The sequence below is a fragment of the Artibeus jamaicensis genome, unplaced genomic scaffold (genome assembly GCF_021234435.1).
Source record: "Artibeus jamaicensis isolate MK-2021 breed Jamaican fruit bat unplaced genomic scaffold, CSHL_Jam_final contig_1803, whole genome shotgun sequence".
In the NCBI taxonomy this organism is placed as follows: Eukaryota; Metazoa; Chordata; class Mammalia; order Chiroptera; family Phyllostomidae; genus Artibeus; species Artibeus jamaicensis.
Genome location: NW_026521356.1, coordinates 4692434 through 4708098, shown reverse-complemented (window position 1 = coordinate 4708098; position 15665 = coordinate 4692434). Strand labels below are relative to the sequence as shown.

The window sequence follows — 15665 nt, the reverse complement described above, 5'->3', positions numbered from 1 at the left end:
CAACCCAGTGAGAGAGAGGTAAAGGGACAAGTGGAAGAGCTGTGTCAGAGGAGTGCCGCTGTGGGTGGACACCAGGATTGCCTGGCGGATTTCTGATTTATTCTAACTATGTGTTTAGCATTTATGTTTATGCACCATGCGTCCTGAGTGTCGAGAGCTGAAGAGAGAGCACAAAGAGTGGGAGCCTTTGTTTCCCTGCACGTGTCTGCGGAGCAGCCTGCCTTGGTGCTCAGTGTCTGTTGCTTAATGGTGGTGTTCAGAATAGCTCTGGAAAGTGGGAATTACGAATGTCACTTTTCGGATCAGAAAAATGGGAATAAGAGAGGTGGCGTACCTTGCTTAACATCACCCAGCCAGGATCGAAACTCAAGTTTGTCCCCCTGTTCCTTCTTCCTGTGTCCTGTAGAAGACATGGTCCATTTCTTGGGGTGCTCTTTAGAAAGAAAAGGAAAGTCAGTTTTCATCTAGAATCATTCCAAAAGAGCATTTAAAAATTGCTCTTTTGAGCTTTTTGTTGGATAATTACTTGATGCTTCTGCCTTTCTTTAAATTGGCTATTTGTGTGATCGGATACTCAGTTTAACAAGCCAGTCGGGCTTGCCGCTTGATTTCCCTGCACTTGTTGCTCTGTCTCAGAGGAAGGTTCATGACTTCCGCTGCCTCCTCTTCGCTTTGTCTCGTCTTCCGCTTGGCTTGTTATTACTTCAGTCTCTTCCAAGATAGAATGAATGGATTGTTTCTTTCCTTCCTCTATATATTATTTTAGCTGGACTTTATAAATACCCGCCCACATGGACAAATAATGGCTGAAGAATTTATGTTACAATGAATTGATTTGGTGTGACTGTTCTTCATGGACCTAATACTTAAGATACTGTCCTGATATTTTCCCCTCATCCTCACCGCCCACGGCTTTCCCACCCTTGCTCAGCTCTGTGTTAGTCATGGCAGCTGATCACCCAGTTTAAATACTGTTTTCTCTTTCAAACTTTTACAGGACAAGATCTCTGAACAGATCACACATTTTACGTGAGCTTTTTCCTGCTTTTACCTACCTACCATTTCCAAAAGATGCCTCCTTGAAAAATTGCTTCTTTTTTGAAGGAGAACATATTGAGAGGAATCAGGTAGGAAATTTTCAAGGGACTTAGAACCAGAATTTTCCTCATTTGGGAACTGGGCTAATGTCATAATCAAGGCCTTCCCTGCACATCAGCTTGGAGGGTGAATTAAAGGGACACTCACATAATCCAAAGTTTTCTCCTCCTGTTGCTAGCCAGGAGACCTGCAGTGGCCTGGTCTTTTATGAAGGCGTGCTTATGGAAAGTCTAGTTACTTCATCAGTCTGCCTTCTGCAAGCCACTTTTCTGCATTCAAGTCCGTAGAATCCTAAATTTTGAAGGGACCTGAGCATGCAGTGAGTCTGACTTCTCTACCTCAAAGTAGAAAGCTGGCAAACTGTAAATGAATGCTATGTACGTGAACAGTCCGACTTACTCATTTTGTAGATAAGGAAACTGAGGCCCACAGAGGTTACATGACTTACCCAAGGACACAGCAAGTTGATAGGAGGGCTCTCCCTTACTCTCACTCCCAGGTTGGCTTTCCCCAGAAATAAATGAGGAACGTCAGATAGACTATTGGAAAAGCAAAGGCTTGAGGGCATGGAGCGGTCTGGGGACTAACAGGTTGGCAGGCGTGTGCCCGAGGCAGGCAGCGCAGTGTAGGTGGCCAGCGTCCCCTCCGCCCGAGGCCGAGAACCTGGGGCCCGCGTTTTACCTCTCTGCGGCGTGGACTCTGCAGAGCTGCTATGTATTTGCATCTGACCACTTTTCTCTGAATTGCTCTTTTGTTGAGTCTCGTTCCTGAGGAAGGATTATGAGCCTGGATTGATTTGAAAGAATTATAAACAGGAATTTTCACTTTGTAAAAAATTTAAATTTTTCCAGCTGTGGCCCCTACCAACTCTGGGTTGTGTTATTGGCTTCAAATTTGCTGAATCATGTTAAAGGAATTCTAAAGCCTAGAAAAACAGTCATTTTGTCTAGAACTAAGGACCGCCTGCCAGCAGCAGGGTGGAGGTGCTGGGCTCTTCCTCAGATTTTAAAGAAGTTTATCCGTTGTCCCTGGCAAGAACCCAGGGCCCTAGTATGAGTCCATCTTCATAATTGTAACATGCTTCTGGGCAAGGGCCTTTAACTTTATCTTGATTTTCCTGCTTAAATCTGAAGTTCATTTCACCAGTCTGCTTAACAGGAACACCAAGTAGCTCGGCCAAAGGGGCAAATACAAAGGTACTCAGATGCCTATCGAAGTCATCCTGTTGTGGTTCTCAGACGTGTTTGGGGGAGGGGAGCGGCCCACATAGGCGAAAATGCCAAGTCTGGTTGTCCAGAGCATCCGTCCCACCCGGCCCCAGCTCCCCACAGTCTTGTTCTCCATCCTGTTATCTGTGTCTCTGGGCCCGGGGCCCTGGTAACCTCACAAGTCTGGGGGCTCGGGATCCAAGAGGCAGCGCCGGGCACGGAAGTGGGGATTCAGTTGCTAAGAAGCACTGAGGAAGCCGGCGAGGGGCTCCAGGCCCCCTTCACCCGCCCACATTGCTGCCTGTGTCCGGCCTGCTCCGTTGTGGTGTTTGTTTCTTCCCACCCTGGGTGCACAGGAACGGGGCCCTTCCTCCTCTCGGGCTGATGTGAAGAGAAATACATCCACTTGGTTTTGGTCTTCTGGGATTTTTTTTTCAAGATTAGAGTTGTCAGGGCTTCTGCTGGTACCAGTCAGTTGCAGGCAGTTCAAGACACTCGTTCTCCCAGTGTCTTCCAGTCACTGCGGCAACAGTTGAAATGGCTCTAGTGTGTCCGTGGAATCAGAGTCATGGCCAGGGCCTGTTAAAGGGTTAGGGACAGGAGAAGATGGGACCAAAACCCAAGACTCTTGAGGCCCCAAGTGGTGAAGAGAAAACCAGGATGTGGCCCAGGGAGTCAGACTTCTGATCCCTGCTTTATGTGGGCATATGAAAGGGTTGCCGGAAGGGCAGGGCCCGGGAGGGGAGGCCTAGGGGTTCTCTCTCACTAGGAAGGAAGAGAAGTCTGTGTGAGGTCAACCCTTCTGTTCATCCCCGCTCCCTGTCCCCGCCCAGCACCCGGGTTCACAGCGGCGCCTGGCGCACAGCGGCTGCATAGTGTGCCCGTGGGCAGCAGCAGTGCTCCCTCCGAAGGGCAGGGGTTGCCTCCACGGGTGCGTATCCTGGTTGTCTCCTTAGTTTCCAAAATCAGAGGCCAATCTTACCGTCATTAACTGTTAATCAGTAGCATGACGTATCTGCTCACCTGGCTCTTGCCAGAAAGTGTAAACCTGACCTTGCCACTGTTCGATTCTTATCAAAACTCTGGCAGTAAAAAGGAATATTCCTTAGAACACTGCCCAAAGGATATGTAGACATCTATTAGTTTAAAAGTCTGAATCAAACCAGACCCTTGGAAGACTGCATTCTTAGACTGACATGTATTAGGCTTTGTTAGGCTTTTGTTAAATTGCAATGAGATATTTTGTCTTTGGCCTGCGTTGAAGCTGTGGCTAGAAATAGCTGTGAATTATGAAGTTTGTGCAGTTCTACTGCAGGACTGTCGTTGAGGTTGTCATCCAGCGGGTCACACAGGATCTCATTAGCAGCCATTACAAGAGATTTTTACCCCGCTCTCAGTACTGGGAGATGAGCCATGCTTGGGAGAAACTAATTTGTTTTTGCCTTTTGGACACAGTTGTGAATTGTGTTGTTGGTGCTATTTTCCTTTTCGCTTAGGCTGCTAGGAACCTCAGAGCTACATGGGTGTGGATTTTTGTGTATCAGTATCCCACACTCCTGGGTTTTACTGTTTCCTTTTCCTTCCTTTCTCCTTTCACTTTTCCTCCAGGCACATAAGATGCACGACCTCTTTACCATTGGCAGTGGCGAAGCCTTGCTGCACCTCATCCCCCCCTTCCAGTGCCGAACGCACTGCAGCATGTTGGTGATGCCGATAGGGCCGGGGGACATCGGTAGGTGGGGCCCAAGAGGGCAGGGCCAGCCACGGGATCTTTTCATTTTTAACTCTAACATATTGTAAGAATTAAATATTGCCTTCACAAAGATCACTGGAGTCAAAATAGCATTTTTTAATTAGCAGGGTCAGTATTTATGCTGAGATGGAACAACTAATGAGAAAATGTGGTAGAGGGGAAATGTCTTGTTCTATAAACGTTTACAATATATGTGTCCAAGTTAGAAAGGATTATGGAAAATATTTAGAGCAATCCTTTATTTTGCAGATGAGGAGACTAAGACACAGAGAGGAGAGGTGACCATTCCAAGGCCCCACCTTCTGTTAAGCAAAGCTTCAAGTCTCTTAAGTGTCTCATTTAACAGAATCAAGCCAGGGGAGGTACAACTTTAGATGTGAGGAAACCCATTTTGCTAATAAAGCAGTGCAAGCAGCATGTGAGGGCACCGGCCACGCAAGGAAACACCACCGTCCGCGTGGGTCCCACAGCCGAGTTGCAGCCTCACTCACAGTCATGACTCACCATTGGCTCCAGACTTTTTTCCCAACTGTGACTTGTTCTGTGTGCTATATTCTAGAAATCTGTCCCAGGAAACAGGTTTAAGTCAACTGCTGTTAGTAGCAATCAGTTTAACTGTAGAGTTTTCTTGGCAGAGCAAACAGATCAGCAAGCGTCACCACTGCCCTCCTTGTTTTTCCTGCCTAGAGTCCCTGGCAGAGCCCAGACCCGCTTTCCATTTGATTTCTTGTACTTCGCCTACTCAGAAAACCCCAGTCCCTAGAAACGTCTCACCTCATTTGGAAGAAGGGTGTAGACCACAAACTGTGCCAAGGTTTAATTCAAGTTAAATGACTTTGATTTCTGTTTACAAATGAAAAAATAAAAACTTACAAATTAAGCATTGACTGATAGTGGAGCACAGCTGGCCTGGCCCTTGGGAATTACCGCATAAGAGGAGATTCTCGTGTGGAAACGATTCTGAACCCGTTTTCCTGCAGGGGTGGCCCTTCCATGGGGTGTGACCGCCGCACAAGCCTGTATGGCATTTGGGATTGGAAGTGGGTAGTTGTGCAGGGAGAAGTTTCTGTCTGCTGTTCTACGAACGCCTGACAGTTCAGACAACTACAGAACACCTTAGTTATCCAAATTCCAGTTTTCCAGCTCCCACGAGCACTTAGAATGCCAATTTCAGGATTAGGGGGAAAGAAAACAATGGGTGACGGGCCGTGATCAGGGAAGCTTTGGGCACCAAAGTCCAGTGTGCGTAGCCCAGAGCAGCCTAAAAGTCCAGAGCCAGGCTGTGACCGGCCAGCTGTGGCCCAGAAGGAAAGGAGCCCTGTGGTTGGCAGTGTCCACACAACGCCAGCCACGTGACAGGAATGTGGAGAAGGGACAGGAGACAGAAGAGAACAAGAGAAAGAGGGCAAGTCTGGGACGAGGACGGTGGGGAGAACAGTGGGCATCTGAGTAGTGGCAGGAGCAGAAGCGATGGCTGCGGCTGCCTCAGTCACAAAGACGGACAGGAGAGCAGACCTGACAGCAGAGGGTGTCTCGTGGTGTCTCGTGCACCACAGGGACCCTTAAGATTAGCAGTGTGACAAGCAAGTTCTGTGTTTTTTGACAAAATAAGCATTGTCCTGTGAAGGTTGAGGGGAAGGGTCAAGGTTACAGATGGCCAGAAGCCTGTGATAGGAGGCATTTTCAAGAATGATGATGGGCCAAGAGCTGGTGAACCCTTACATCTGCCGAAACTATACAGTCACTGCTCATAGTAACCTTCCTACTGTCACCAGGTAGACACTAAATTCTATTCAGTGCTCTCCATTTAAAGATGAACAGCGTGCATCATACTCTAGAAAATTTTCCATCAAGAGATTATTGAACTATTAAAGGTTTTAAGTTTACCTCTCTAGTACCTTAAATGATACAGACCAGTCTTTCCTAAGCAGTTCTACAGATCATTCATGTCCCCGGAGGTGGGGACAGCAGCTCTTTGGCAGATGGGGCTCCGTGGGTCAGTTGACTCTGGGAAACACCTTTCTTACTGATACGTAGCACACATTAGTTACAAAAGGCTCTGAAAAGCCTTGGAAGAACCTAGTGTTTTTCACACTTACTTGGCCATGGAACCCATTTTCCTTGGACTATCTTACAGGATATTGTCTGCTGAACACAATTTAGGAAATGCTGGGTTGGGTCAATCTAGATGTTTTGCAATAAGACCCTGTTGTAGATAACCTCGGTAAAATTGGATAGGGGTCCTCCCCTCACCCCACAACCCATCCTGTCTTCTTGCTGAAAAAGATGAGATCAGCCTGAGACTCGACGCCCAACACCACACCGGGTTACCTAGAGCACCCTGCCTTTGTAAACCTGCTGAACTGTAATTCACAGGAGACCCAGGTCAGGACCCAGGTCAGGAGGGGTGACGAAGAGTTTTGGTTCAAAGTGGCTCCTTTTGGGTGTCAGGTTACAGAGAAGCCAGGTAATAACTGGGAGTATTTATGCCAGAAGGAGCTAAAAGACCTCCAGAGCAAGCATGATCTGCCTGGCTTTGCAGATGTGCCCTGCGGGTGGCTCCGGCAGACCCTCCTTGCTCATGCCCACAGGTGCCCCCAGTCCCTGACATTCACATGCTTTCCCGTTGCTGTTTCCTTTCAAGGCTATGCTGACCCCGACCACTGGAATATCTACATTCTGGTCCGAGGGCTCCAGCCGTTGGTCGTCTGCGATGCAACCACCCTCTCAGAGGAGTAGGAAACAGGACTGCGTAGAGGAACAGCTTGGAGCGCTGAAGACCAGAATGAAAGGACGAAATAAAAACGATGACACCACTCTTAGGGGTTGGTTACTCAGTCCCCTGCCCTGTGCATGCGTACGTGAGCCCCTGTGTGCCGCTGTGTGCCGGAGCCGAGGGCCAGAGCCTGGCCCTCCGGGGGCTTGGCCAGCACTTTGCCAGTCCCCGTCTGTGAGATACTGGGCTCCTCCAGCTCTTTCTGCCTCGTAGCCTTGAGGCTGCCCTTCAGGGAGGGAGCAGGGTGGTGCCTTCCCTCACTGCCCTCTGCTGGTCCCCTGGTCACAGAGAAGGCAGCCAAACCAGCCCCAACTTCAGAGCCATCCTTCAGCAGATGGGCCTGCGTGTCCCATCTTCCTGGCCACACCGCCCTGCACTTTTTTAGGAAAGCTATGGCTGCGGATTAAGGAAGCCATTGCCATTTCCCAAACACAATGGGATCTAGAACCACTGACACAAAGATCAGATAACCTCAAATTGCACTCAAGAAGTGAATTTCTTTCCCAGCATCCATGGCTCTCGAAGTCTCAGCGACGCCAGGCTGGGGTCTGATTATAACTGAAATGGTTACTCCTAAAGAAATACTTTGCTCCGTTTTCACTTTTGGTTCTTTTGCCTCCCCCACCCAACCCTCGCCAGTCTCAGCTCCTTCTCATCTTCCTTGGCTGTCTGGCTGGTTTCTTGCACTTAGGCTCCTGGTCCCCGTCCCTTGGCTGGGCCAGGGCCCTTTCCTGCCGAGGCAGTGTCATTCTGTCAACTGTGTTGCTTTTACCAAGTGTCTTGAGGGGGATGAGTTACATGCTGGCCTGGGAGAGGGCGCCTCCCTGGTTTGATCTGTAGGGTCTGACTCTGTGCGGGGAAGATGTTTTACAGATGTGTCAAGCTGATGTTGTAATGTGATTGGGGAAGGAACTCCAGACCCCAGTGTTTGCCAGCTGGGCGTGCGTCCATGTGATCCTCTGTCTTTAAATGATCTCTCTCTTTGTACGGGAAACAAGGTGAGGTTTATATTTTTTGTAACAATATAAAGCTGTATTCTTTTGATTGGGTAATTGACTCTGCTCATTGTTTCCCTTAAGTGCTTTTAGTATGTTAATCAAATAGTGTAAATTAGGATGCTCTTTTCTTGTTTTCTTTTGTCCTTTATTGATACTGCTAGGTATCTGGCCTCTGGTCATGCCATCACCAAGATGAAGAAAATACAAAGTACACTGTGGCCCCGACTCCTGAATGACAGAAATGGAATTGGGAGACGTCTAGTTCAGAGTTATGAACCAGGGGTGGACAGTGGGGAGGGGAGCGGGTGTCACTCCGTGCAGGGTCCTCTTCATCTTGGGAGCACCCCTGCCCCTGTCCCCGGGCTCTGTCTCTCTTCGCATCTCCTGGGCAGCAGTGGGGCTCGCCGGCCACTCCAGCTGTCCGCTTATGGGCTTGTAAAGGACAAGCAGGGGTCACAGAGCTCAGGGTGGAAACACTCAGAGCCTCCTCTGCAGGCTTGAATGAAACTAGGATGAACTGTACCTGAGGGAATTATTCCGTAAAAAAATCAGCGCCTTGTGTTGATTAATGCAGCAAAAATTCGAACATATGCGAGTCACGCTGGCTAAGCAGTTGTGGTTTAAGACATTTTAAATCAGAGGGAGCACTTAGAGGCCAGCGCTGTGCAGACTCAGGAATCTGCCACGTCCTCTCCCTGCTGCACACTAGGAGGGAGGATGCTATGTAAACAAGTTCCTTTTCAAAAAATCGTATTTATTTGTCTCTAGAGAGAGGGAAAGGGAGGGAGAAAGAAAGGGAGAAAAACATCAGTATGCGACAGAAACATGGAGAGGTTGCCTCTCGCATGAACCCTGACTGGGGACCAGGCCCACGGCCCACGCATGTGCCCTGATTGGGAATCGAACCGGCAACCCTTTGCGGGACAGCACCCAGCCATCTGAGCCACACCAGTCAGGGCTGTAAACAAGTTCTTCAGAGGCCACTCAGTTTTCCTAAATTAGGCTTTTCGGGTTAAGAAAAGAGAGGCTTCCTTAGGAGCAAAGCAACGGTTTTAATGATTGAGATTTCAATTTCATTTTTATGAATTATCCTGTGTCCCTTCCCCATTTTACTCCTGTTCTTCACACCTTAAATGTTCATAAAATATCAACTTCAGTTCAAACTTTGAAAAATAAGAAACCCTCGCATGGGTTGCTGTTCCCAGACGTCCCCTGGGAAGTCCCCTGAGCCCGTCAACAGAGAGTGGTATGGCTGCTGCTAAGAGACTTGTGCATATGCTATTCATTTTATTAACATCTGTCCAGTTCAGAATTGAACGTAGGGTTATATTCAGAGAGAAATTCTCCAGAGAGGGCTTCCTGCTCTTCATTACTGAATGCAGAGAAACCATTTGCCTTCTTCACACGCTGACTTGGGCCGGCCCAGTCTGCCAGCGCCGGTCCCACAGGAACGGCTCGGGGGTGCCTCGCCAGCCCCTTCCTGGGTACCCGAGGCTTTGTGGGAGCCACTGCTTGGCTTTCCGTGCTCACCTCGCTCTCATCTCCTTCAGGGAAGAGCAGAAGGCCCTCCGCATGACCCGGTGTGGGAAAGAAGGTCAGCTAATGAGGAAGCAGGGTCGGGGGATGGTGGGACGGCCTCACCAGCTCCCGCTTCCACCACTGCACCAAGGACAGAACTGCGGGGCTCTAGGAAGAGGGGCTTGCTCATGAGCTCATGAGTTTGTTGAGTGTTTACTGAGAAGTGACTAACTTCCACACACGGGTTAGGTTCACTTTCTTATAGGTCCCCAGAGCACACATACTCATAGCCCCAGAAACCAGCTGTCTGGGGAGAAAGGCTGCTTTGACACCATGTGAAGCATTATGTCCCCGTGGCAGAGGCCTCAGGATGAAATATTAGACAGGACACCTGTTCTGGCTCATGGAAAAAGGCGGGGCTTATCCTTTCCCCAGTGTGTTGTTTTTTTTTTTGTTTTTTTTTTAGGGAAGAGAGAAACTAATTTAATAATGGTTTATAAAAACAAAGTCTATCTATTTAGTAACATATAAAACCATCTAAATAGGCTGAGTCTGCTTTTTTTTTTTAAAGAGAAAGGAATAATAACATTGTGTAGTCCGTGGTCTTTTTTCATCTTACTTAGTCCTATATAGTAGGTATTAGATGCCCATTTTAGAAATAAAGAAACCAGGGCTTAGTTAAGTGCTGGCGCAGAGGTTGTTGGTTTCTCGGAATATTATTTTACTGCCTCAGCACCGTGTGGTGCCCGGAACGAAGACATGTGCTCAGCCCGTGAGCCCTCATCGAGGTAGGAGGACCTAGGGTAGGGTCAGCAAGCCAGGAACGCCTCAAGATTTGTTTTGGTTTTAAAACTGTCTCGTACAGAAATGGAGGAGGAGAGAATCTAACCAGATGACTTTAATAAAAAGTCTTTCACTTTTCCCCTCCCTGTTGGAAAACTCTCTTAAGAGTGTGTGTGGCTGGAACACGATTGTGTCCAGCCATTTTCCCAACACTCCACGTCTCCAGATGTGTGACCAGAAAAGGGACTCCGCCCATTTCCAGTTGTGGGTCCTCTTGGAGTTTACATCACTTGTTTTTCACATCTCAATTTTCTGTTCCTTTCTTCCAAAATTCAGCATAGGCCTCAGTGCAAGAACAGTTATTTTAACAAAATCTCAAGTTCCTTAGCTGCAAATGATGGCCTCGGCCATTCTAATATGAGGCTTCCATAGTGAACATTAAAAACCAAGAGCAGCCCTGGCTGGTATGGCTCTGTGGATTGAGTGCTGGCCTGAGAACCAAAGGGCTACCGGTTCAGTTCCCAGTCAGGGCACATTCCTGGGTTGAGGGCTGGGTCCCCAGTAGGGAGTGTGCGAGAGGCAACCACACACTGATGTTTCTCTTTCTCTCTTTCTCCCTCCCTTCCCTTCTCTAAAAATAAATAAATAAAATCCAACCTCCCCCCCGCCCCCCGAAACCCAGAGCAGATGTTCATTCTCATCTAATCCTCACTCAGCAGAAGCCAAGTTTTAGGGAAAGAGGGAAAGCTGTTTGTCTGGTTGCACGGACAGAGGCGGTTGTGTCTACGTCTTGTGAATCGATTACTGAATGGGGTTTTCGGCTTCGAGTTCCCCTAGCAATGGGAGAGAAACTCTCCTGAGCTCATCAGTTGCACATTCATTAACTTTTAGTGGAGACCCGTCGCCCACTAACCCACTGACGGACGGGAGTGCCAGAGCTGTGTTTTGAAACAGTGAGTCAGGCTGGAATCTTCCACGTTTGGACCTTTGCATGCTGTGTACAGAGCCAGTGTGTGTTGGGGTCAGAAGGTTAGGAAGGGGAGGTGCTTATGGAGGTGGCCCTGTGGCAAATGAAAACTGGGAGGCCCTGGGGATGTGCCGTGTCCCCACCGGGGACACACTGTGGGCGTGTGTGTCCCTGGCTGCCTCACCTGCTGGCAGCTTCTTCCCCAGAAGCATCTCAGAGAAGATGGACAGGTGCTCCCTCCCACGCACCACATCCAAGCCCACCCGCCCTGGATACAGTTGGCTTTAAGCGCTGGCCTTGGTGGGAACCCCTCCAGCCAACTTGTCTGCTGTCCATGTCCCTTAGTATCTGGTTTCCCTGCCCTGCATAATTTAAGCATTAGAGCTAAATACCTCTGTCCTTTCCCTTTCTCTGGAGACGTCGAGTCCAGACCTCTTCAGAGGAATGGGAAGAAGAAACGTTATGTAACCGCAAGTTGAGGCCTGAACTGTCCAGACATGGGCTGGCCCTGGGGCTGTTCCTGCTGCACTTAGTGCGTCTGTCATCGATCCAGGGGTGAGCCCCGCTGCAGGCTCCGCACAGAGGAGAAGAAACCAGTGTAGTTTTCCATTTCACGCAGAAATCGAGGAGTGGGGACATCTGCTTTGTGCCAGGCTTCATTGACCTGCTTACTCCCCGCAACTCTAAGGGGTATTTGAGGTCATCCTGGGAAGCCACCTTAACTCACCATTCAGCAGTGCCCCAGCCTTCAAATTTCAGCCCCTCCGAGCACTTGTGACCTTTCCAGAAACAAATGGTCACTTATTAAGCAAAGTGATGACAGGATCAGACAGACACGTGGCATTCCTAGAGGGAAGCCCCAGTCTCATCGTAGGCAACTTTCCCTCCAAACTTCTTTCTACAGTTTCACCCCCAGAAGAATGCTGTCTGTGGTCCCTCCCCCTGCCTCCTGTGGGAAGGTCAGTAACAGGCCAGGGGAGGTGCAGGGTGCAGGGTGAGGGTGCAGTTGGGGACTGGAGAGGCGGCAGGAAGGCGGTCACTCCACTCAGCCTCTTCCCCGCTGTCATCGCAGACAGGACCGGACAGCTGACCGTGTGGTAGCCTGCGTGGTCCCACTGAGCAGAGGATGGACACCTGTCCCAGTCACACATGTGCTGGGAGTGGTCTAAGCTGCTAGGTGTCCGGTACAGAATGTCGGCCATAATTTAATGTACTATGAACTTGTAAAGACTTCCCCATGTAAAGAATGTATGTATTTTAAAGTTTTATGTAACAAAGTTTTTACTTTTTGCAATTAAAAGTGTGTATGTTGGTTGATAACTTTCTTATAGTTGTCATTCTTTAACTTCCAGTTTTCTCTTTTCCCGTAACTCAGGAGATTTCTAGCCACATCCTAGTCAGGAGGAGGGCCTCCCGGTCACCTGTCCCGTCTGACCGTGGTCCTCTCTGACCTTCTCACCCAGCTTGGTACTCACTTGCATTCACAGACTCTTCTTTTATCACTCTTTCAGGCCTTTGCCCACCCTGGCTGCTAATCTGCCATTCGAGTGAATTCTCAAATCTCAGTCCTCCTGTTAATACCAGGATTTAAATCATACCCTGGGTGGCTTCTTCCTGCTCACCTGCTGGGTGGGTGTGGCCCAGATGCCCTCACGGTGTCTCCTCACCCGTGTACGTCGTGGTCGGTCACAGGAGGACGGCCAGGACCCTTGCTGGTTCACTGCAGCCGCCCCCAGATTAGGGCCACTCAACACTCGATGTAGATTTGATTTAAGTCCTCTTTGTGTCATTTTAAAAAAATTCTACATAGTTTAATAAAAATGCATGAATATAACCAGGTCTTAGTGTTTAGTGCCCTGTTTTATTTTCCTTCATTGCTTGCTGTGCCTGCCTCCCTCTCCCCTCGTACCCCTCCCCCTCCCCTGGCCAGATAAGCGTAACGTATGCACAGGCATACTCTGCCTGTATCTTTCCAGGTTCTTCCATGCTCTCATATAATCATACACCATAAGGTTTTTGTCATTGCTTCACTGAAATGGAGTCATATTACAAGCACTTAATGTTTCTTGCTTTTCTTACTCAGTACCTCACAGAGTTCAGATCAGCTGGCATAGGTCTAATCCATTCGTTTTAATGGCTAATATTCCTTGGTGTGGACGTGCCATTATTTGTTTGACTGTTCTCTTCCTGATAAATCACATGCTGTTAAATGAGTATTCGGATTATAAGTCAAGAAGTCTGAACTTAATTTTAAAAATACGTGTCCTCACAAAGCCACCGATTTTCTCCCCGTCTTTTTCGGCCCCCGTGTAGCACTTGACACTGACTTGTGGAGCACACCCCCTCCCTTGGCTTCTGTGACACTCCCTACTCCCTGAACCCCCCTTTCCTCCTCCTCTGCCTCCTTTGTAGAACCTTCTGCCTGTCTCTGAAACATTGGTCTCCTCTCCTAGTCTGCCCTGGGCCCCCCCGGCTCTCTCTGGGAGATCTCAGCTCCGCGTTGCCTCCACCTGTATGCCTAGCCCACACTTCTTGCCTGAACTCAAATCCTGTAAATGCAGGTGTCAGGAGCTCATGTCCACCGTTCTCCCCTAACGCATCTCTAGTTCACCACGCCCAAGATGGCTGTGGTAGCCTCACAGGGCCCCTGTCTTTTCTCTCAGCCTCTGCTTCTGATCTGGACCAAGCTCTGGAGAACTCTTGTTGCATATCCAGTCCCACTCCTGCTGTCTCAGTTTAGAACCTTGCTGTCCCACTCGTAGACTGCCGGTGATTGCCTAATTGGTTTCTCATGCATGTCGCCTCATCCCAGTTCACCGCCCGCATAGCTGCCACGGTGGTCTTTCTAAAGCTCAAGTCACCTTACTTCTTGCTCAACGCTCCTCAGTGACTCTGTTGCCCACAGGGTAGGTCCCGGCCAGGCCCTCCAGCCTTTGCTTCCTCTCCATGTGTACTGTACACACCCCCCCACCCCGCCACTTCAATTCTTGGAAACTCAGGCTGGTTTTTCATTTTTAGAAAAAATTTTTATTGAATTGGCATGACACTGGTTGACAAAACCATATGGGTTTCAAGTGTATAACTCAACAACCCCTCTGTGTCTGTGTGTTAGGTGAATATGCGCTCTGGCTAATCCCTTCACCTTTCGTCCAGTTCCCCTGCCCCCTCCCCCTGACAGCTGTCGGTCTGGTCCGTGTGTCCATGTCTGTTTCTATTTGGTATGCCAGTTTATTTTATTCATTAGATTCCACAAGTAAGTGAGATCATATGGTACTTGTTTTTCTCTGACTGGCTTACTTCACTTAGCAAAATAGTCTCCAAGTTCACAGCAAAATTGAGCATAAAGCACAGGGTTCCCACGTACCCCATGGACACAGCTCAGCCATGTCGATGTCCTGCAGCAGAGTGGCACACTTGCTGCAATTGATGGACCCACAGTGACACATCCTTCTCAAAGTCCACAGTTTACATTAGGGTTCACTCTTGGTGTACAAATGTATAATGGCATGCATCTGCCACTATAGTATCACACAGTCATTTCACGGCCCTGAAAATCCCCGGGCTCTGCTCCTCCTCCCTCCCTCCCTGCTAACCCCTGGCAACCCCTGATCTTTTTACTGTTCCATGGTTTTGCCTTTTCTAGAATATATATGTTGGAGTCCTACAACATGTAGCCTTTTCAGATGGGCTTCTTTCACTCAGTAATACGCATTTCAGTTTCCTCCATGTCTTTTCATGGCTTAATAGTTCACCTCTTTTTAGCACTGAATGATACTCCACTGGATGTTTCACAGTTCATTTGTCCATGTACTAAAGGACATTTTGGTTGCTTCTAAGTTTTGGCAATTATGAATAAAGCTGTAAACATCCATGTGAAGTTTTTTGTGTGGATCTGGTTTTCAGCTCCTTTGGGTAAATATCCAGAAATGTGGTTGAGGGATTGTATGGCGAGAATATGTCTAGTTTTGAAAGAAATCACCAAACTCTTCCCAGTGGCTGCACCATTTTGCACTCCCATCAGCGATGAGTGAGGGTCCCTGTTGCTCCACGCCCTCCCCAGCATGCGGTGGTGTCAGCGCTGTCTGGTTTGGGCCGTTCTAGTGGGTGTGGTCTCATCGTTTGGACTTGCAGTTCCCTGTGACGCGTGTTGGACACCCTTCCGTGTGCTGTGCGCCACCTGTGCATCTTCTTCAGTGAGGGGTCCGGTCAGACCTTCGGGCAGACCTAATTCCACTTTGGAATTAGGTTGTTTGTTTTCTTCTTGTTGAGTTTTAAGAGTTCTTTGTATATTTGGGGAAACAGTCCTTTGTCAGATGTACTTTTTGTAAGTGTGTTCTCCCAGTCAGTGACTTGTCTCTGCAGTACACACAGAGGTTTTACATTTTAATAAAGTCCAACTTATCAGTTGTTTCTGTCATGGATTGTGCCTCTGGTGTTGCATCCAAAAAGGCGTCTCCTTACTCGAGGTCACCTAGGTTTTCTCCTACGTTATCTTTTAGGAATTTTATAGTTTTGAATTTTAAGTTAGGTCTGTGGTCCACTCAGAGTTAGTTTTTGTGAAAAG

The 15665-nt window shown here is 48.6% G+C and overlaps 1 protein-coding gene across 11 annotated transcripts in view; it reads left to right on the top strand.

Annotated features, from left to right (window-relative positions):
- Positions 1-12439, top strand: part of CUNH6orf89 (chromosome unknown C6orf89 homolog) — a 39426-nt gene extending 26987 nt beyond the window's left edge. For 5 of the 11 annotated variants that reach the window (XM_053671154.1, XM_053671151.1, XM_037146224.2 and 2 more), the window contains 3 exons: positions 998-1127; positions 3915-4038; positions 6704-6898. In XM_053671154.1, the coding sequence (XP_053527129.1) occupies positions 998-1127; positions 3915-4038; positions 6704-6798 (349 nt within the window). In that variant the 3' untranslated portion in view covers positions 6799-6898. Of the gene's footprint in view, positions 1-997; positions 1128-3914; positions 4103-4308; positions 4436-6703 lie in introns of all 11 variants that reach the window. The other 6 variants (XR_008392630.1, XM_053671136.1, XM_053671128.1 and 3 more) reach the window with 6 other exon arrangements.
- The last annotated feature ends 3226 nt before the right edge of the window (positions 12440-15665 follow it).